Below are 22,017 nucleotides of genomic sequence, written 5' to 3'. Positions count from 1 at the left end.
CCAAAGTATATTAAATGGGATTTTTAAGAAAAACAAATATATACAGTAACACAAAAACAACCTGTCTCTGTGATCACTATAGGTGTATAAATAATAATATAGTGTTAAATAAAATCAGTCCCTTGGGCACAAAACTGAAAATAATACAGCTCTCCAAAAAGTGCACTTCTGCTGCTATTGGAACATACTAACTACACACACTATGACACCAAGAACACCACAGTCATCAATCAACAATTCTTCCCCCCTTACATGAGAGCGAAGCCTGGCAATAATTGCACATTGCCTGTTCTGCCCTCACTATACGTGTTGAGGTTATACAGCTTGGCAGACAGCTAACAAACAATCCAAAGCAGATTAATCCATTTAGGCTCTTTATTGTTGTTGGTCTTGCTTTGTCTTTTCCTATCTTTACTTTTGTCTTGCACTGGACTGTTATTATATATTTTTTTTAAACTGAAATACACACAATGACAAATGTATAAGCTGCCAATTAACATACTGAAATGTAATACACAATATGTAAATATTAGCTTCACACAAATATACAGTACTATCATCAAACAAATACTTCTGAGTGTTGAAACTATTTCGATGTTGGAAATATACGACTGGCAGCCATTTTAAGTCCTCAAAACATCCAATGAAACAGCGCACAAAAATCGTTTTTTAATAAACATCTTAGTATCAAACTTAACCACTTTCCACCTTAATATTAAGTTACATAAACAAGTTAAACAGTTTACTTACAGACTTATATTTTCCAAGGCTTGTAAGAGCTAACACAACTTGTCTACTTCTCAATTGTCTCAACCCGGAAGTGCCCAAACTAATGACGCGTAGTACTTTCATATCGCCACAAGGTGTCAGTAAGAGTCTACAATCAAATGGGCATAACATTGCAGGTCCCACAGGGCATTTCCTGTACGTGGGAAGGGATTCGTTCCCAGGGATTCAAATAAAGAACCAACTCTTTTTCTTTACTATAGTGGCCTCGATAACGGGAACCGGTTCTCAAAAAAGGATTCGAGTCCATGGAATCGGTTCTTTTCTTATCGAACAACCGGGAGAACCGATTTCGAACATCATCCCTAACTATAACACTGAAATGCCCTCAGGAAGAGGTGCTTTAAGACATGGCTAGCTATGTCCAGCCGCGGTCGGCAGTGTTTTAGCGACTTCTAAATCACTAATCCTCGTCTCCATGGCGACAAATAAAAGTAAGTTTCTTACAAGTATCATCCCTGCAGGACGAGGAATAGCTAAACATGCTTCACTACACACCGTATATCACTGGCATCAAAATGTAAACAAACGCCATTGGTGGATCTACACCTGACATCCACTGTAATGATATCAAGTACAGGAGCGTATCTAGTCAATACTACTATGATTGCGTCAATATTTTTTGGCATCACAACATCTTATTTCGTTTTTGAAAAATGTATATTATGTTTATAAACTCAGGAAATATGTCCCTGGACACATGAGGACTTTGAATATGACTAATGTATGATCCTGTAACGACTTGGTATCGGATTGATACCCAAAATTTGTGGAATCCTCCAAAACTAATGTAAAGCATCAAACAACAGAAGAATAAGTGAATTACATGTCAACAGAAGTGTAGACAGAACATGTTAAAAGAGAAAATAAGCAGATATTAACAGTAAATGAACAAGTAGATTAATAATTCATTTTCTACCACTTGTCCTTAATAATGTTGACAAAATAATAGAATGATAAATGACACAATATGTTACTGCATACGTCAGCAGCTAAATTAGCAGTCTTTGTTTGTTTACTTACTACTAAAAGACAAGTTGTCTTGTATGTTCACTATTTTATTTAAGGACTTAACTGCAATAAGAAACATATTAAGTTAAGTTAAAGGCCTACTGAAATGATTTTTTTTTTATTTAAACGGGGATAGCAGATCCATTCTATGTGTCATACTTGATCATTTTGCGATATTGCCATATTTTTGCTGAAAGGATTTAGTAGAGAACAACGTCGATAAAGTTCGCAACTTTTGGTCTCTGATAAAAAAAAACCTTGCCCCTACCGGAAGTAGCGTGACGTTGTCAGTTGTTCACTCCCTCATATTTTCCTATTGTTTTCAACGCAGCTAGAGCTATTCGGACCATTCCCCATTAATTTGAGCGAGGATGAAAGATTCGTGGACGAGGAACGTTAGAGTGACGGACTAGAATGCAGTGAAATACATATTTTTTTTTGCTCTGACCGTAACTTAGGTACAAGCTGGTTCATTGGATTCCACACTCTCCTTTTTCTATTGTGGATCACAGATTTGTATTTTAAACCACCTGGGATACTATATCCTCTTGAAAATGAGAGTCGAGAACACGAAATGGACATTCAGTGCCTTTTATCTCCACGACAATACATCGGCGAAACGCTTTAGCTATGAGCTAACGTGATAGCATCGTGCTTCAACTGCATATAGAAAAAAAAAAAAAAAAACCCTGACTGGAAGGATAGATAGAAAATCAACAATACTATTAAACCGTGGACATGTAAATACACGGTTAAAGGCCTACTGAAACCTACTACTACCGACCACGCAGTCTGATAGTTTATATATCAATGATGAAATCTTAACATTGCAACACATGCCAATACGGCCGGGTTAACTTATAAAGTGACATTTTAAAATTCCCGGGAAATATCCGGCTGAAACATCGCGGTATGATGACGTATGCGCGTGACGAAGTCTGAGTAACGGAAGTTATGGTACCCCATAGAATCCTATACAAAAAGCTCTGTTTTCATTTCATAATTCCACAGTATTCTGGACATCTTTTGCAATTTTTTTAATGAACAATGAAGGCTGCAAAGAAGACAGTTGTAGGTGGGATCGGTGTATTAGCAGCGGACTACAGCAACACAACCAGGAGGACTTTGTTGGAGCGCTAGCCGCGCTAGCCGGCGACTTCACCTTGACTTCCTACGTCTCCGGGCGGCCAAACGCATCGGGTGAAGTCCTTCGTCCTTCTGCCGATCGCTGGAACGCAGGTGAGCACGGGTGTTGATGAGCAAATGAGGGCTGGCTGGCGTAGGTGGAGAGCTAATATTTTTAGCATAGCTCTGTGAGGTTCCATTGCTAAGTTAGCTTCAATGGCGTCGTTAGCAACAGCATTGTTAAGCTTCGACAGGCTGGAAAGCATTAACCGTGTATTTACATGTCCATGGTTTAATAGTATTGTTGATCTTCTGTCGATCCTTCCAGTCAGGCGTTTATTTATTTTGTTTCTATCTGAATTCGAGCCCGATGATATCACGTTAGCTCCGTAGCTAAAGTGTTTCGCCGATGTATTGTCGTGGAGATAAAAGTCACTGTAAATGTCCATTTCGCGTTCTCGACTCTCATTTTCAAGAGGATATAGTATCCCAGGTGGTTTAAAATACAAATCCGTGATCCACAATAGAAAAAGGAGAAAGTGTGGAATCCAATGAGCCAGCTTGTACCTAAGTTACGGTCAAAGCGAAAAAAGATACGTCCTGCACTGCACTCTAGTCCTTCACTCTCACTTTCCTCATCCACAAATCTTTCATCCTCGCTCAAATTAATGGGGTAATCGTCGCTTTCTCGGTCCGAATCTCTCTCGCTGCATAGTAAACAATGGGAAAATGTGAGCAGTCCTTCCTCCGGTGACGTCACGCTACTTCCGGTTCAGGCAAGGCTTTTTTTTTTATCAGCGACCAAAAGTTGCGAACTTTATCGTCGTTGTTCTCTACTAAATCCTTTCAGCAAAAATATGGCAATATCGCGAAATGATCAAGTATGACACATAGAATGGATCTGCTATCCCCGTTTAAATTTAAAAAAATAATTTCAATAGGCCTTTAACGTTGATGTTCCAGGTAGTTTAATGTTCAGTGAATGTGTAGGATAGGCAAATATAAGCTTTGGCTTCAGCCTATTCCTTTTTCGGTCATTCTTTTTCTTTTATTTTCTTTTTGTGTGTAAATGTGTATGATTGTTAAATATGTCTAATCTGTACCGTTAAACTGGTCACACAAAATGGTTGATGGTTGATTATATGACCGAAATAAACTTATTTCATTCTATTCATTCATTCAAAAAACTATGATGAACAAGTCACACAGCTGCATGTGTGTTTATTAAAATAGTTAAGAGAGAATCTTAAAAGGGGAGTGGAAAAAGAGAAGTTGGCAGAGGGAGGGGAACACACTGTAGGCCTTGGTTGGCTAGTGGAAGTCTCTGGAGACGCAGCATGTGTTTAAAAGACCCAAAAAGACTTGGAGAGAAAGGATGACAGGCTGTCAGAGATGAACATTTGTCACTGGTGAGTGGAGGAAATGGGGATCTCTCATCAGAGCAAAAAAACCTCGCCGGGAACGGCCGGAAGCCGCAAAGCGTCGAGCAGCAAAACGCCGCCGTGCCGCCCCTCGCTTGTTCGGACCGCGCGTCTCCGACCTCCGCTACTTCGAAACACGCCCGCGCACAGACGGCGCGCTGGAGCCGCGCAGACACAGGCGCCGAGGCACGTGGCGCATGAGGCACGCAGGGGGAGCGCACAGCTCGTGCAAGGTCGGCCGGCGTCACAGGGAGCTCACTCCAGCTGCACTTTCTACTGCTATTTCTGTTACTGCTGTTATTTCTGCTGCCTTACCTCACTATCCTTTTTCCTCCTCCTCCTCCTGTCTCCAATTCCCCGTGCTCCACCCTCCACTCCGTCCTCGTCTACTTCCTCTTCCGCCTCGCCAACATTAACTTCCTGCGCGGATGAACTTTTGGCCCATCCCGATGCCAACCTGACTGTATCTGCCTTGTCTTCCCTCTGCCCTCTGTCACCATGCCTCACCTCTGATGGTTCCGTCGCCTTCCTCTACACCTCCTCTTCTTCCGGTTCCTCCTCACCTCGGCCATATTCTCGTTTTCTTTCGTCCCTGCTTCCCTGCCCTACCAGCTTTGGGGATCCGGTCTTATCCTACACTTCCACTCTGGAGCACATCCCAATCGGGCCCGCCCGCCCCCGGACGCTGCTACGCCAGCAGAGTCTCCAGCAGCCCCTCATCCACCCGCCGGGCTCCAGTTTCGGCCACCCTCCGACCACGTCCCAGAGTTTGGGACAATTACACACCGCACCCGGGGCCGCCGGGAGAGGAGATGGAGGTGGTGACGGCGGTGGCGAGGGTGGAGTTGCAGGTAAAAGAGCTGTTCCGCGGGCCACGCGGGGAAGCCCCGCAGGGGCTGGTGCCTCTCGCTATAGGGGAGGCGACGCAGGAGGCCGCTCACGTGGTAATCCCGGCAGCTGGGATTACACGATGGACCAGATCCGGAATCGTGGCCTGGACGTCAAATCCTTTCTGTGAGTCTCTATGTTTATGTTTGTGGAGTAGTGTCATGTTTGCATGCAGAGGTGGGTAGAGTAGCCAGAAATTGTACTCAAGTAAGAGTACGGTTACTTTAGAGATTTATTACTCAAGTAAAAGTAAGGAGTAGTCACCCAAATATTTACTTAAATAAAAGTAAAAAGTATGTTGTGAAAAAACTACTCAAGTACTGAGTAACTGATGAGTAACCTGTTCGTTTAATGATGATGGCAACAAATAATGCACAAAAACATAAAAATAGCAATGAGCAAATTCAGAGCCAGGAATATCTCTTAAGCAACTAAAACAATAATATATATTAAATAATAATACATTAACATAAAAAAAATTAAGGCAAATTGAGCCACAATAACTTAACAGCACCATAGGCTCAGTAGGCAGAGATTACAAAGGAAAATAACAAGTTAGCCTTTACGCAAACCATAAACTGATAGGTGTGGGCTGCATCTCGGAACACACTGTGCACTTCTGATTGGTGTTTCTATGTGTGTGTGTGTGTGTGTGTGTGTGTGTGTGCGCGTGTGTGTGTCTTTGTCTGTCTGTCTATGAGGCTGCAGTGCGTTAATAAATGTCCCCACACGATGTACATTTGACAGTGATTCATAGCAGGGAAGCTGACATCAGCCTATGGTGACAGCCAAAATATCTACTAACGTTACTTACCGCCATGTGCTTCCTCAAATTTGATGTTGAGTTCATGTAAGCTTAAGCTTGTTGCCACTGACACTTTATGTGCAGTTAATCACGTGACCGCCTGGCTCTGTTTGATTGGTGAAACGGAGTCAAACGTCACCAGTGACTGCATTTGATTGGTGAAACGCAGGCATGCGATAGATCCTACTTTGAAAGTCTGTCTGACAAACCAAAACAAACAAAGCGTGCATTAACAGATGGATAAAAATCAGTAGCGAGTAGTGAGCTGAATGTAGATAAATGGAGCGGAGTAAAAGTAGCGTTTCTTCTCTATAAATATACTCAAGTAAAAGTATGTTGCATTAAAACTACTCTTAGAAGTACAATTTATCCCAAAAGTTGCTCAAGTAGATGTAACGGAGTAAATGTAGCGCGTTACTACCCACCTCTGTTTGCATGTCATTATAAATGAACATGTTTATATTGTATTTATTTATTACAGGGTTCGTACGGGTGCTTAAAAACCTTGAAAATGCTCTGATTTTAATGTCGTGTTTTCAAGGTTTGAAAAATGCTTGAATTGTGGGTGAAGTGCTTGTAAAATGCTTGGAAATGTTCATCATATTCCTCGGCAGTCTGACTCAACAGGCTGAAAAAAAAAATGGAACAAAATAACTGTCCGTCATGCCGGGAGGTTGTCGTTTTAATGAACACTAGAGATGTCCGATAATATCGGACTGCCGATATTATCGGTCGATGAATGCTTTCAAATTTAATATCAGAAATTATCGGAATCAGTTTCAAAATTAACGGTATCGGTTTCAAAAAGTAAAATTCATGACTTTTTAAAACAGAGCGCCAATACACCTTAAAGGCACTGTCTTTGCGTGCCGGGCCAGCCACAAAATATATACGGCTTTTCACACACACACTTGTGTGCAAGGCAAACTTGGTCAACAGCCATACAGGTCACACTGAGGGTGGAGGTATAAACAACTTTAACACTGTTACAAATATGCGCCACACTGTGAACCCACACCAAACAAGAATGACAAACACATTTTGGGAGAACATCCGCACCGTAACACGACATGAACACAACAGAACAAATACCCAGAACCCCTTGCAGCACTAACTCTTCCGGGACGCTACAATATACACCCCCCGCTACTCCCTACCCCGCCACCCCAAACCCCGCCTACCTCAACCTCCTCATGCTCTCTCAGGGAGAGCATGTCCCAAATTCCAAGCTGCTGTTTTGAGGCATGTTAAAAAAAATATATGCACTTTGTGACTTCAATAATAAATATGGCAGTGCCATGTTGGCATTTTTTCCCCATAACTTGAGTTGATTTATTTTGGAAAACCTTGTTACATTGTTTAATGCATCCAGCGGGCATCACAACAAAATGAGGCATAATAATGTGTTAATTCCACGTACTGTATATATCGGTATCGGTTGATATCGGAATCGGTAATTAAGAGTTGGACAATGTCGGAATATCGGATATCGGCAAAAAAGCCATTATCGGACATCTCTAAAAAATTACAAATACAAACTTTGGATAAAACGCGGACCAAATCCACGTGTGGCCTGCTGCAAAGTATGCAAAAAGGAAATCCAACATGGTTCGACGTATTTTTTGCTCCATTATTTTGGTTGTCTACTTAATTTGTCTGACTACCTCAGTTAAAGCGACCAAGTTACATTTTGTCGTTTTGGTTATCGTATAAAAACCTCAAATTTTCTCAAAAGCTGACAGTGCGCCTTATAATCCGGTGCGCCTTATATATGGACCAATATTGAGCCACAACAGGTCTCGCAACCCCGGCCTCTACTGTAGCGTCTATTCTATGCGCCTTATAATGCGGTGGGCCTTATATATGAACAATGTTTTAAAATAGGCCATTCATTGAAGGTGCGCACATTATAGTGTGGAAAATAAGGTAATTGCATTAAAATGGTTACATTATTGGATTCGTTTGTACTGTGAAGGTCATGTAATGTATAATTTGTAACCTTTTTCACAACTTAGAGCTGAGTTAATATGAAGGATTTTGTAGTTTTTACACAACATGGTTGTATGCATTTTTTTGCTCTATTATTTTCATTGTCTGCTTAACTTGTCTGGCTACCTCTTTTTCTTAATTTCTTATCATAGCCACAGTTATAAGGCTAGATATGCTTAATGAAAGGTGACTGAGGTGTTGTGAAAGAAACTAACTATTTTCCTTTAATTTATTATCCTTATAATGTGTAACAGTTCTGTTAATAAATGAGTGAAATTGACATTTTCAGGATGCGTGTATTTATAACACATTATGCAGTTTACAAGCACAAATACGGTGTGAATCAATCCGTGCTGTTCGATGTCATTGAGGGTTGTAAGTAAGAAAAAGAACAAGACATTTGAAAAACAACACAAATGGAGACACAATGCAAACACCAATGACAAACACTGCTTCATTTTCTATGCCCCATTCAGTTCAATGTTAGGCTTAGGTTTGAGCAGATTTTCCATATTTTTCCAACGGACAGCATTTGGTGACCTCAAACAACAAGGCGATGGATTGATTCACACTGGTTTTCGCCTTTTGAAGAGTACTGTACAAACTGGAAAATTGATCTTGAAAGTCCTTAAGAAGTACTCGAATTTGGCCATTGAAAATGTGTACGAACCCTGTTGCTAACTAATCTGCTTCTATCTTGACTGTATGTACCCTCTAGTTTATTTTTAATTTAATTTATCCAGGGAAGGATAATATATATTTCTGTCAAAATTTGAAAGAAGTGCACACTGAGTGACGTGGTAAACAAGTGAATGTTTCCGGTCTCACAGGCGTGTGAGTTCAGTAGACAAAAGGTTGTGTTCATAGTCTAACCCCTGGAAAACACAGGCAATGTTTAAGAAGAGTGAAGACACGAACAATCCTTGAAGCTTCCCAGTTTCCTCTCTTTATTACACATTATATATATTTTCTATAATCCCCAATAACAATATAATTATTATTATCTAAATTCAATATTCCATTCTCAAAACATCTTCTCCATAGCACAATAGCTATTATCATGGTATATACTTCTGTATATTCACATTTCTATATATTGTTGTTACAGAAACATCTTGAGTAATAAACTCTTTTACAAATGGGGAAGTATCATTTAGACATGAAATGTCCTTGGGAAGTATACTTGGGGTGAAACAAAATGTATCCACATCACTCAGTTCATTATCTATTTACAAATATAAGAAACAACAATAACATATTTACACAGATAATAATATGACCTTGTGTGAGATAAAGATAGAAGAGTATTTCTTTACAACACAGAACTATAAACACACACTGCAGTGCTCTTCGGCTGGCATAAAAAGGGTTAACTGCTCTCAACTGAGAAGAGCTAGCTAGATGCTAACACACGGTGGTATTCAAGTCTAAAGGCACTAAAACATCAATCTCTGTCACTGAACCATATTACATTTGAATTGTAGGGTGTTTAATTATCAAATGTTTACATTTGAGATATTTCACAACATTACTAACCTGGAAAACACAGGCAATGTTTAAGAAGAGTGAAGACACGAACAATCCTTGAAGCTTCCCAAGTTTCCTCTGAGTGGAGGGGGGAGGAAATATCCACACCTAAAAAGGGACCTACGGGCAACTACTTCAAAACACATTAGTTCCGCTCTTCATTTCTGTCTTTACACTAACATGCAGGCCTGGCCCTAACCAATCTGGCGCCATAGGCACAATTTTAGGTGGCGCCCCCCCACATCGTAGGTGAAGTGTATATACTCACAAGAAACCGAATAGCTTTGTCTTTGACCATTTTTTTTACTTAAAGAAAGCAAATTAACAATCAGCAGTATAATATATTATATGAGAATGTTATGTTATGATTATCTTTAACCGAATCACAGCAGTGCTCAAATTAAAAAACAGCATTCCTTCTCATGTGATATTGCTTAATTAACATTAATGATGTGCACTTTAACAACTAGGCTTACAACTATACCTAATATATAAAGGGGTGGAAAAGTGACTATTACATGCAGGGCAAACATTAGCTAACCAGAAGGCAATAACAATGTAAACAAAAAACACCTGCTTAAAAGATCTAATACAAATGTCCCTGAGGAATGTAAGGTGGGAGTACTGTAATTACCTAACGTTACATTATTATTTTCCATAACAATTTAGCCCCCTACACAATATTAACCCAACGTTAAAACAGAACTAGCTATTTATTGATTAGCAATTGCCGAATCATGTAACATTAGCTTAATGCTAAAAAGCCAGGTTACTATCACATTCTGTAACAGACAAATAATTTCATTTAGGCTAACGTTACCTACCTGCTACCTCTGTCTTTTTCTCGTTTCTCCTCTTCTTTTCTCTTTTTTCTTCCCTGGGCACCTGACAGTTTTGGCCGTTTTGACATCTTGAGTTGATTTTTTGTTGTGGTAAGAGTCATGATACGGGAAGGGATGGGGCGCAGTGTGCGGGGGGGCGTAATGTTGTAACAAATAATATTTCTATTAAATAGGCTTTACTTTGCATTTTAATTAACGTGGGATTATTTTTTGTATTTAGAAATAATAGTACCAACTTTAATTTATTTATTTATTTATTTTCCTCCAACATTTGTGGCACTGGCGTGGCGCCCCCTGATGGACGGCGCCCTTAGCATTTGTCTATACGGCCTATGCCACGGGCCGGACCTGCTAACATGGATGAAAAACGGCTATAACCTCTGTCAATAAAAAAGCGATTGACAAAAAAAACATCTATATTCCACATTGTGAAGGCATCACATATATATTACGCTGCTTTTGTGTGATGCATTGGAAACGTTGCGTAAAACTGCTTCATATTAATTATTTTGCTGTACATACATTTACGACCAGTGTTGGGTTAGTTACTGAAAAGCAGTAACTAGTTGCAGTTATTAGTTACTTTATTTCAAAAGTAACTTTGTTACTAACTCAGTTACTTACACCAAAAAGTAATGCGTTACTGTGAAAAGTAACTAGTAGTTACTTCTATTTTATTTATTTATTTATTTTTCTAAGGCCCCCTTTAATGCCCTTTTAGCCTTCATTTCAGTACTGTTATTGCACTGGAGAATAATACAATGTGTTGATCAACTTGACATGCATTTGCATCACTGAACTCTGCTAAGCAATGTTGTCTACATACAACACACAAACAATGTGGTCTACATACAACACACAAACAATGTGCTCTACATACAACACACAAAGACAAAGATATGTTACAAAGGCCAATTTGTTTCTGGCCAGAACAAATTGACAAAACTATTTTAAATAGCTGCAACATAACATACATAAGTAACAAACAGCTTAATAACAACATAGCTGTAAAGCAAGGAAGGCACACACTACATACACAAAGCCTAACCAGGCGTTTTTTTCTCACAAAGAATTGTGAAATAAAATCATGTCTGAAGCCCAGAACACTCTACACATTTCCCCAGTTTTAGTTTAGAGATAAGGAAAGATTGGCCTGGCCCACTAGGATCCCTCTTTATGTTTGTAAAATTTATAGTCTATACATTTAGAGTGATGTGATAATCAAACACTCTAGAAGTCTAGAATGAAAGGGTATATAAGATAATTGACATAGAGTGTGTACCTTCAGTGCTGAATAATGAGCAGAGGCAGAGTTTGGAGTGTTTTTTTCAGCTTACTTCCCATTTGCATGTCCTCACTGTCCACTGTGTCCAGGTATTTGGAAAAGGTTTCCGTGCCATTTGCTGTTTGACACCCGCTATCATGCTAATTAGCTGCCTGAAAGCGGGTGACCCCACTGTAGAAATAGCCTGCATGTCTTCTAGCACATACACTGCAATGGCTCTATCAATGTCGTCTTGGCTAGCAATCCCTCCGTTAAAATCCAGCCGCTGTTGCTTGGATGGTGATGGAAGTGTGTCTCTCTTTACTAGCTTCGTCAAGGCATGTTGCTTTTGTAGCTGTTTCAGCAGATTTGAATAGCTGTTTTGGGCAGTAGATGGGATCTTTGATCCAAGACACAACTTACATTGAACTAAAATGTTCTTTTCTTTTTTGCTCGACAAAAGAAAAGTAGTGAGAATATCTCCATGTTAAGAAATTCAACTGCGGCGCCACCATGATGTCTTGTTAGTAAACACAGACACGCCCCCCCCCCCGCCCCCCCACACCAACACCCAGACACACACAGAGCGCTCCTCTTCTCCCGCGCCTCTTCTGCAACTCTCCAGTAAAACACACTCAGATCTTCTCAGTTTCTAGCCGATACTACATAAAAAATAACGTAAAATAACGCAGTAACTTATGTAGTAACGGTAACTGAGTTACTGAAAATAAAAAATAGCGCTTTAGACTACTAGTTACCGCCGAAAATAACAGCGTTACAGTTAGTCCCAACACTGGTTACGACCAAGCTATTCTAGCTGATGTACTATTATGCAATAGTAGATGGATGAGGTCGAGAGCAAATGATTCTAAGGTTGGCATGTTTTGAAAAATGGGTAATATAGATATTAATTGCATGTTGCTGTTAGCTGCAAGAATTGGTTGAGATAGATCAGCATGTCATTTGACTGAGACAGTGGCCTATACATTTTACAGTGATATTAGGAAGATTACATTTTATTGCATACGGAAGTACGTAGGTAGTGATATAAAATAACAAAAGTTTATGACAAAACCAGTGAAGTTGGCACGTTGTGTAATTCGTAAATAAAAACAGAATACAATGATTTGCAAATCCTTTTCAACGTATATTCAATTGAATAGACTGCAAAGACAAGATATTTAATGTTCCAACTGAGAAACTTATTTTTTGTTTAATCTTTAACTTAGAATTTAATGGCAGAAACACATTGCAAAAAAGTTGGCACTGGGGCCTTTCCTTTTAACAACACTCAGTAAACGTTTGGTAACTGAGGAGAGCATATTTTGGAGCTTTTCAGGTGGAATTTTTTCCCATTCTTGCTTGATGTACAGCTTAAGTTGTTCAACAGTCCGGGGGTCTCCCTTCTGCTATTTTAGGCTTCATAATGTGCCACACATTTTCAATGGGAGACAGGTCTGGATTACAGGCAGGCCAGTCTAGTACCCGCACTCTTTTCTATGAAGCCATGCTGTTTTAACACGTGGCTTGTCATTGTCTTGCTGAAATAAGCAGGGGCGTCCATGGCAACGTTGCTTGGATGGCAACATATGTTGCTCCAAAACCTGTATGTACCTTTCAGCATTAATGGCGCCTTCACAGATGTGTAAGTTACCCATGTCTTGGGCACTAATACACCCCCATACCAACACATATGCTGGCTTTTCAACTTTGCGCCTATAACAATCCGCATGGTTCTTTTCCTCTTTGGTCCGGAGGACACGACGTCCACAGTTTCCAAAAACAATTCGAAATGTGGACTTGTCAGACCACATAACACGTTCCTTCTTTGCATCAGTCCATCTTAGATGAGCTCGGGCTCAGTGAAGCCGGCGGCGTTTCTGGGTGTTGTTGATAAATAGCTATTGCTTTGCATAGTAGAGTTTTAACTTGCACTTACAGATGTAGCGACAAACTGTAGTTACTGACAATGGTTTTCTGAAGTGTTCCTGAGCCCATGTGGTGATATCCTTTACAAACTGATGCTTTTTGATGCAGTACAGCCTGAGGGATCGAAGGTCACGGGCATTCAATGTTACGTGCAGTGATTTCTCCAGATTCTCTGAACCTTTTGATGATATTACGGACCGTAGATGGTGAAATCCCTAAATTCCTTGCAAATGCTGGTTGAGAAATGTTGTTCTTAAACTGTTCGACAATTTGCTCACGCATTTGTTGAGAAAATTGGTGACCCTCGCCCCATCCTTGTTTGTGAACGACTGAGCATTTCATGGAAGCTGCTTTTATACCCAATCACGGCACCCACCTGTTCCCAATTAGCCTGTTCACCTGTGGGATGTTCCAAATAAGTGTTTGATGAGCATTCCTCAACTTTCTCAGTCTTTTTTGCCACTTGTGCCAGCTTTTTTGAAACATGTTGCAGGCATCAAATTCCAAATGAGCTAATATTTGCAAAAAATAACAACGTTTACCAGTTTGAACGTTAAGTATCTTGTCTTTGCAGTCTATTCAATTGAATATAAGTTGAAAAGGATTTGCAAATCATTGAATTCTGTTTTTATTTACCATTTACACAACGTGACAACTTCACTGTTTTTGGGTTTTGTAGAAAAAATGCAGTTACTGTAATTGCCCATGAATGCATGCTTCCTCATTGGTGATGAGGTACAATTCCAATGTTTCTTATCAGTCACACAAGGATTTTCTAACTTTAATGTCAGGGTAGTTTCAGCTATCGCCGTCTTATTCTGTGATAAAGTGTGCAATATTAGTGCTGTATGCTCAGCTACATGGACATCTTCTTGGATGGATTGCAGCCTGCCTGGTGCAACTGTCTTAAGAGGGCAGGTTTACAATATACATGAGGTTTTCAGGGAGAATTTCTATAATACATATTTATACAGTGAATTATTATATTGTGCAATGTATTTCTGCACCGTCCCTGTGGAATAACTAAGAAACGTATTGCTTAGAACAGTGTTTTTCAACCTTTTTTGAGCCAAGGCATATTTTTTGCGTTGAAAAAATCAAGAGGCACACCACAGGGAGAAGTCAGTAAAAAAACGAAACTCAGTTGACAGTAAAAAGTCGTTGTCCCAATTGTTGGATATGACTATAAAGCATAACCAAGCATGCATCAATGTAGCTCTTGTCTCAAAGTAGGTGTACTGTCACCACCTGCACTGCAAAAACTGAAATTTAAGTAAGATTAAATATCTCAAATAAGGGTGATGTTTGCATATTTTCTGTCTGATAAGATCATTCTTCTCACTAAGCAGATTTTTATGTTTTACTTGTTTGAAGTGTTTTGGTCCTAAATGATCTCAGTAAGATATTACAGCTTGTTGCTGAGATTTGATGAGCTATATTGAGTAAAACATGCTTGAAACTAGAATATCAACTGTTGCAAAGCTGTGTCATCAACACTCACAAGTATAAAACTACTTTTTTAAAGTTATCATTTCTTACTTCAAGCTTAAAAAAAATAATCATGATGCCGAGCGCATATCATTATGTCAAGATAATGGCTCTAGTATTTAATTAATTGAATAATATTTTTCAACATATTGAGCAAAAAGGTCTAATTTTTTTTTCTACCAAGAAAAGTGCACTTGTTATTAGTGAGAATATACTTATTTGAAGGTATTTTTGGGTTTGTTGAGATTAGCTAATTTTACTTGTTTTGGAAAGTCTTGACAAGCCAAATGTTCTTGTTCTATTGGCAAAAATGTTGCTTAGTTCAAATAAAATACCCCTCATTTTTAAATTTTTTTTATTGTTTTTGAACACTGACTTTTTGCAGTGTGTCACATCACGCCCTGACTTATTTGGACTTTTTTGCTGTTTTCCTGTGTGTAGTGTTTTACTTCTTGTCTTGCGCTCCTATTTTGGTGGCTTTTTCTCTTTTTTTGGTTTTTTCCTGTAGGAGTTTCATGTCTTCTTTTGAGCGATATTCCCCGCATCTACTTTGTTTTAGCAATCAAGAACATTTAAGTTGTTTTTATCCTTCTTCGTGGGGACATTGTTGATTGTCATGTCATGCCGTCTTTGCTCCACAGTAAGTCTTTGCTGTCGTCCAGTAATCTGTTTTTGTTCACTTTGTAGCCAGTTCAGTTTTAGTTTTGTTCTGAATAGCTTTCCCTAAGCTTCAATGCCTTTTCGTAGGGACACTCACCTTTTGTTTATTTTTTGGTTTAAGCATTAGACACCTTTTTACCTGCACAATGCCTTCCGCTATTCCAGACATCTACAAAGCAATTAGCTACCGGCTGTCACCTACTGATATGGAAGAGTATTACACGATTACTCTGCCGAGCTCTAGACAGCACCGACACTCAACAACAACACATCATTTGCAGACTATAATTACTGGTTTGCAAAAAATATTTTTAACCCAAATAGGTGAAATTAGATAATAATAATAATAATAGATTTTATTTGTAAAAAGCACTTTACGTTGAGCAAACAACCTCAAAGTGCCACAGTGTTAAAAAAAGAAAAATACAATAGTGATAATAATAATAATAAAAGATAATACAAATAAATAAAATACAAAACTAGAAACAGCCCAATAGCTAGAACCAGCATGCATATATCTATAAAAATCTATAAAAAGGCTTTTTTAAAAAGATGGGTTTTTAAGCCTTTTTTAAAAGCATCCACAGTCTGAGGTGCCCTCAGGTGGTCAGGGAGAGCGTTCCACAGACTGGGATAATCTCCCACGGCACACCAGACTGTATCTCACGGCACACTAGTGTGCCGCGGCACAGTGGTTGAAAAACACTGGCTTAGAAGACACATAAGTATTATATATTTCATGACCATTGCAAGCTAAAATTGTTTTTGGTTTCATGCTGATGGTAAGCCCAGACTGATATCTGTGCTGCTTGTCTCACAGGCCATGTGTCACTGTGCATCAGTCCAATAGCAAGGGTTAAGCAGCTGAAGCATCGATCTAATGTCAGCAGCACCATTACATCTACAACATATTGTTGCTTTAGGCCATAAGAGGATGGAGAGGCTGAGGAGGGACACTGCCGAGGTACAACTTGGGCCTTTGTGCTGATTCAATGCTATACAATAGCCTTTTGAAACATTATCTTGACCCTTTTTTTGTGTGAGTTTTAAGCTTCTGCTGGGCATATAAGAGTGACACAGCTGGACTAATGCCTTCAGCTCACTGAGCATTAGCAATGTAGCACATGCAAGCAGCAAGGTCAGTGAGGGAACTGCCCATTATACAAAACCCAAAACCAGTGAAGTTGGCACGTTGTGTAATTCGTAAATAAAAAGAGAATACAATGATTTGCAAATCCTTTTCAACTTATATTCAATTGAATAGACTGCAAAGACAAGATACTTAATGTTCCAACTGAGAAACCATTCTTTTTTTGCAAATAATCATTAATTTAGGATTTAATGGCAGCAACACGTTGCAAAAAAGTTGTCACAGGGCATTTTTACCACTGTGTTACATGGCCTTTCCTTTTAACAACACTTTGGGAACTGAGGAGACCAATTTTTGAAACTTTTCAGGTGGAATTCTTTCCCATTCTTGCTTGATGTACAGCTTAAGTCGGCCAGTCTAGTACCCGCACCCTTTTACTACGAAGCCACGCTGTTGTAACACATGGCTTGGCATTGTCTTGCTGAAATAAGCAGGGGCGTCCATGGTAACGTTGCTTGGATGCCAACATATGTTGCTCCAAAACCTGTATGTACCTTTCAGCATTAATGGCGCCTTCACAGATGTGTAAGTTACCCATGTCTTGGGCACTAATACACCCCCATACCATCACACATGCTGCCTTTTACACTTTGCGCCTAGAACAATCCGGATGGTCCTTTTCCCTTTTGTTCCGGAGGACACGACGTCCACAGTTTCCAAAAGCAATTTGAAATGTGGACTCGTCAGACCACAGGACACTTTTACATTTTGCATCAGTCCATCTTAGATGAGCTCGGAACCAGTGAATCCGGCGGCGTTTCTGGGTGTTGTTGATAAATGGCTTTGGCTTTGCATAGTAGAGTTTTAACTTGCACTTACAGATGTAGTGATGAACTGTAGTTACTGACAGTGGTTTTCTGAAGTATTCCTGAACCGATGGGGTGATATCCTTTACACACTGATGCCGCTTTTTGATACATTACCGCCTGAGGGATTGAAGGTCACTGGCTTAGCTGCTTACGTGCAGTGATTTCTCCAGATTCTCTGAACTTCGCCCCATCCTTGTTAGTGAATGACCGATCATTTAATGGAAGCTGCTTTTATACCCAATCATGGCACCCACCTGTTCCCAATTAGCCTGTTGACCTGTGGGATGTTCCAAATAAGTGTTTGATGAGCATTCCTCTACTTTCTCAGTCTTTTTTGCCACATGTGACAGCTTTTTTGAAACATGTTGCAGGCATCAAATTCAAATTGAGCTAATATTTGCAAAAAAAATAAAGTTTTCCAGTTTGAATGTTGAGTATCTTTGCAGTTTATTCAATTGAATATAAGTTGAAAAGGATTCGCAAATCATTGTATTCTGTTTTTATTTACAATTTACACAACCTGCCAACTTCACTGGTTTTGGGGTTTGTCGTCAAGTGGAGCTCTCATTAGTATAAATATGAGAGGAGAGCTCATTGTTGTATTTCCTGTGCCACAGCAACACCTCATATGATTGGTGACAAGACACGGCCATAATAGACACAAGTGCTTGTTCAAACTGATGCCAATCGCTGACAAATTCATGATTGGAGTGAATCATTGCTGAGTGAAATAATCCATGTTTTGTCACAGATATCTAGACTTTGAGAGGTTTTACCAAATTGACATCCAGGGAAACTGGGCACCTCCTTAGCCTGAACAACAGAATGTACTACAGAAAATATCAGATATTAGTCCTACAATATTGGGTATTATTTAACCAATTGTTTAGGGTTTTCATGTTTTTTTTAAGCAGGGTTGGCCAAATGTTTTGCCTCCTAGGGCCAAAGTAAAAATGTGCCAATGAGCCGTAGGCAAAACACAGCGATTTTGACCATACAGCAGCAACATGGGCAGTTTTTCCCATACCACCATATTTAAGGTAGTGTTTGCTTGATTGACTGATTGAAACTTTTATTAGTAGATTGTACAGTACATATTCCGTACAATTGACCACTAAATGGTAACACCCCAATAAGTTTTTCAACTTATTTAAGTCGGGGTCCACTTAAATTGATTCATGATACAGATATATACTATCATCATAATACAGTCATCACACAAGTTAATCATGTACATTGAATTATTTACATTGTTTACAATCCGGGGTGTGGAATGTGGAAGGGGGGGGCTTAGGTTTGGTTGATATCAGCACTTCAGTCATCAACAATTGCATCATCAGAGAAATGGACATTGAAACAGTGTAGGATATGTACAGCGAGCAGTGGACATAGAGAGAGAGAGATCAGAAAGCATAAGAACCAGTATCTACATTTGATTATTTACAATCCAGGGAGGAGGGATGTGGAAGGGGGAGCGTGTTAGTCAAGGGTTGAAGTTGCCTGGAGGTGTTGTTTTAGTGCGGGTTTGAAGGAGGATAGAGATGCCCTTTCTTTTACACCTGTTGGGAGTGCATTCCATATTGATGTGGCATAGAAGGAGAATGAGTTAAGACCTTTGTTAGATCGGAATCTGGGTTTAACGTGGTTAGTGGAGCTCCCCCTGGTGTTGTGGTTATGGCGGTTATTTATGTTAAGGAAGTAGTTTGACATGTACTTCGGTGTCAGGGAGGTGTAGCAGATTTTATAGACTAGGCTCAGTGCAAGTTGTTTTACTCTGTCCTCCACCCTGAGCCAGCCCACTTGGGAGAAGTGGGTAGGAGTGAGGTGTGATCTGGGGTGGAGGTCTAGAAGTAATCTGACTAGCTTGTTCTGGGATGTTTGGAGACTAGATTTGAGGGTTTTGGAGGTGCTAGGGTACCAGGAGGTGCATGCGTAATCGAAAAAGGGTTGAATGAGAGTTCCCGCTAGAATCCTCAAGGTGCTTTTGTTGACCAGAGAGGAGATTCTATAGAGAAATATCATTCGTTGGTTGACCTTTTTGATTACCTTGGTTGCCATTTTATCACAGGAAAGATTAGCCTCTAGAATGGAACCTAGGTGATAACAATGTCACCCACTTTTATAGTGAAGTCACTGACTTTCTTAAGGTTGATGTGGGACCCAAATAGGATGGATTCCGTTTATAAATTCTACAGAGTTCAGCGGAGATTGTTACCTTCAATAGTTGGCCACTCGTTAGCCTTGCGGATTTTGCCATTAATGATTACATGAGCTTGAAAGAGTCCAGTAGGAATTTGTATCAACATTGGGAAGCCTCAAACAAAACGACAAAGCAGGGACAATGTGGCCCACAGGCCCCACTCTGGGCACCCCTGGTTTAGAGACATGAGCTAACACAGGCGTTCGTGATAGAAGAGAGACAATGTGGGGATAGATCCTGATGTTAATGTAGGGTGACCAAACGTCCTGTTTTTATGTTCTGTCCTAGCCGACAGTCTTCATAGTTTTTTATCGGGCCCTTAAATTAACCAGCATTAGGGCTCTCTCTGCTGCATGTGACAAAACTAAATATAGAGATTTATTTTTACATTTTTGCATCATTTTACTAAAAAGTTTGTGAGAGCTAGTTTTGTTCAAGCTTAATTTGCTAATAATGCTAATATTAGGTCAGACCTGAGCATTCGGCGGCCCGCGGGCCACATCCGGCCCTTTGTGCGTCCCTGTCCGGCCCGCGTGAGGCCAATCATAAATTACAAAATACATTTAAAAAAGTATCTATGTCGAGTGTGCCATACAACGGTGCTGCTTTTGATTTGAAAAGCGCTATTTGTATTACTTCCGTGTGGACGTATGCTCGTGCGCGATTGTGAGTGAATGTGAACAGCGGCAATCACAAATGACAAAATACATTTAAAAAAAACATCTATGTCGTGCGTGCAATACAACTGTGCTGCTTTTATTTTGAAAAGTGTTATTTATGCGCGTATGTCCATGTGTAACCTGTGAGTGAAAAAAGATGCACAGCGACAAGTGATGCACGGTTATCCCCGAGACGATAAAAAGAGAAAAGTTGATGAGGAATGGCGTGTTTTCAACAAGACATAGACTGCCAAGTATTTCTTTACAGAAATTAAAGGTAAAGCCGTGTGCTTAATTTGTGGTACACAGGTTGCTGTGTTTAAAGAATATCATTTGAATCGCCACTACACGACGAAGCACGAGGAAAAATATGGTAATCTGTCTGATGAAGAGCGTGCAAGGGAGGCTGATGCGTTGATGGTAAAACTGCAAACCCAACAAGGACTTTTTGCCTAATTTCACACCCCCAGAGATGCAGCCGTCAGGACAAGTTTGTCATTTCTCACAAAATCGCCAGAAAAAGTAAGGCGTTTTCTGACGGAGAGTTTATTAAGGAGTGGTTATTGAACTCTGTTGCGCTGATATGTCCGGAGAAGAGGGGCGCATTTGAGAACGTGTCACTCTCCCGACGCACTGTAACGACGCGGGTTGAGACCATTGCTAGAAACTTGGAGCTTCAGCTGAAGAACAGAACGGCCGACTTTGACTGTTTTTTGCTGGCTTTGGATGAGAGCTGCAATGTACGTGACACCGCCCAGCTGCTCATCTTCCTACATGGGATAACTGCAGACTTTCAAATCACAGAGGGGCTGGCAGCCATGCAGTCAATTAAAGAGACAACCACAGGTAATGACTTGTTCACATAGGTAAATGCGTGTTTGGACATGTTAGGACTGAAATGGGACAAGCTGGCATGTGTGACAACAGATGGTTGTCCAAATCTGACGGGGAAAAATGTTGGACTTTTAAAGAGGATGCAGGATAAAGTGACAGAAATTGACATTTTTGCATTGTATTATACATCCGGAAGTGTTGTGTAAGACAGTGTTGAAAATAAAACCATCAAAAGCATTCTGCTTTTGTATAAAGTTAAGTTAGGTTAAATGAAATTATTATTATTATTATTATTCATCTTACAGTATATCAAAAATAATTTGAGCAAAATGTAATTGAAATATTGTCGGTGTGGCCCTCCAGCAGTGCTCAGGTTGCTCATGTGGCCCCCGGTAAAAATTAATTGCCCACCCCTGTATTAGGTCATACTTTAGTTTTCCACTTGTCCAGTAAGACTTAAAAAGAGAGCCATTGCTTTCTTAATACAGAATAATACAGAAGATGTTAGGATCCGCTGCCCAGATCATAGTTTGTTTACGTTTTCAAGTCACATGTGTTTTCAGCACCTTGTGTTTAATTGTTTCTGTTGCCATGACGGCAGATTGTGCTCAGCTGCCTCTGGTTAGTGTT

The 22,017-nt window shown here is 39.9% G+C and overlaps 1 protein-coding gene across 4 annotated transcripts in view; it reads left to right on the top strand.

Moving 5' to 3' along the window:
• The window catches only part of LOC133641730 (synaptotagmin-7-like), a 136,709-nt gene that overhangs the window by 9,528 nt on the left and 105,164 nt on the right, over positions 1–22,017 (top strand). For 3 of the 4 annotated variants that reach the window (XM_062035677.1, XM_062035676.1, XM_062035675.1), the window contains exon 1: positions 4,243–5,357. In XM_062035677.1, coding sequence (XP_061891661.1) covers positions 4,345–5,357 — 1,013 coding nt within the window. In that variant the 5' untranslated portion in view covers positions 4,243–4,344. Of the gene's footprint in view, positions 1–4,242; positions 5,358–22,017 lie in introns of those variants that run through there. The other variant, XM_062035678.1, reaches the window with a different exon arrangement.

This window comes from Entelurus aequoreus, linkage group LG24 (assembly GCF_033978785.1).
Source record: "Entelurus aequoreus isolate RoL-2023_Sb linkage group LG24, RoL_Eaeq_v1.1, whole genome shotgun sequence".
NCBI lineage: Eukaryota > Metazoa > Chordata > Actinopteri > Syngnathiformes > Syngnathidae > Entelurus > Entelurus aequoreus.
This window is presented reverse-complemented; position numbering and strand designations above follow the sequence as displayed.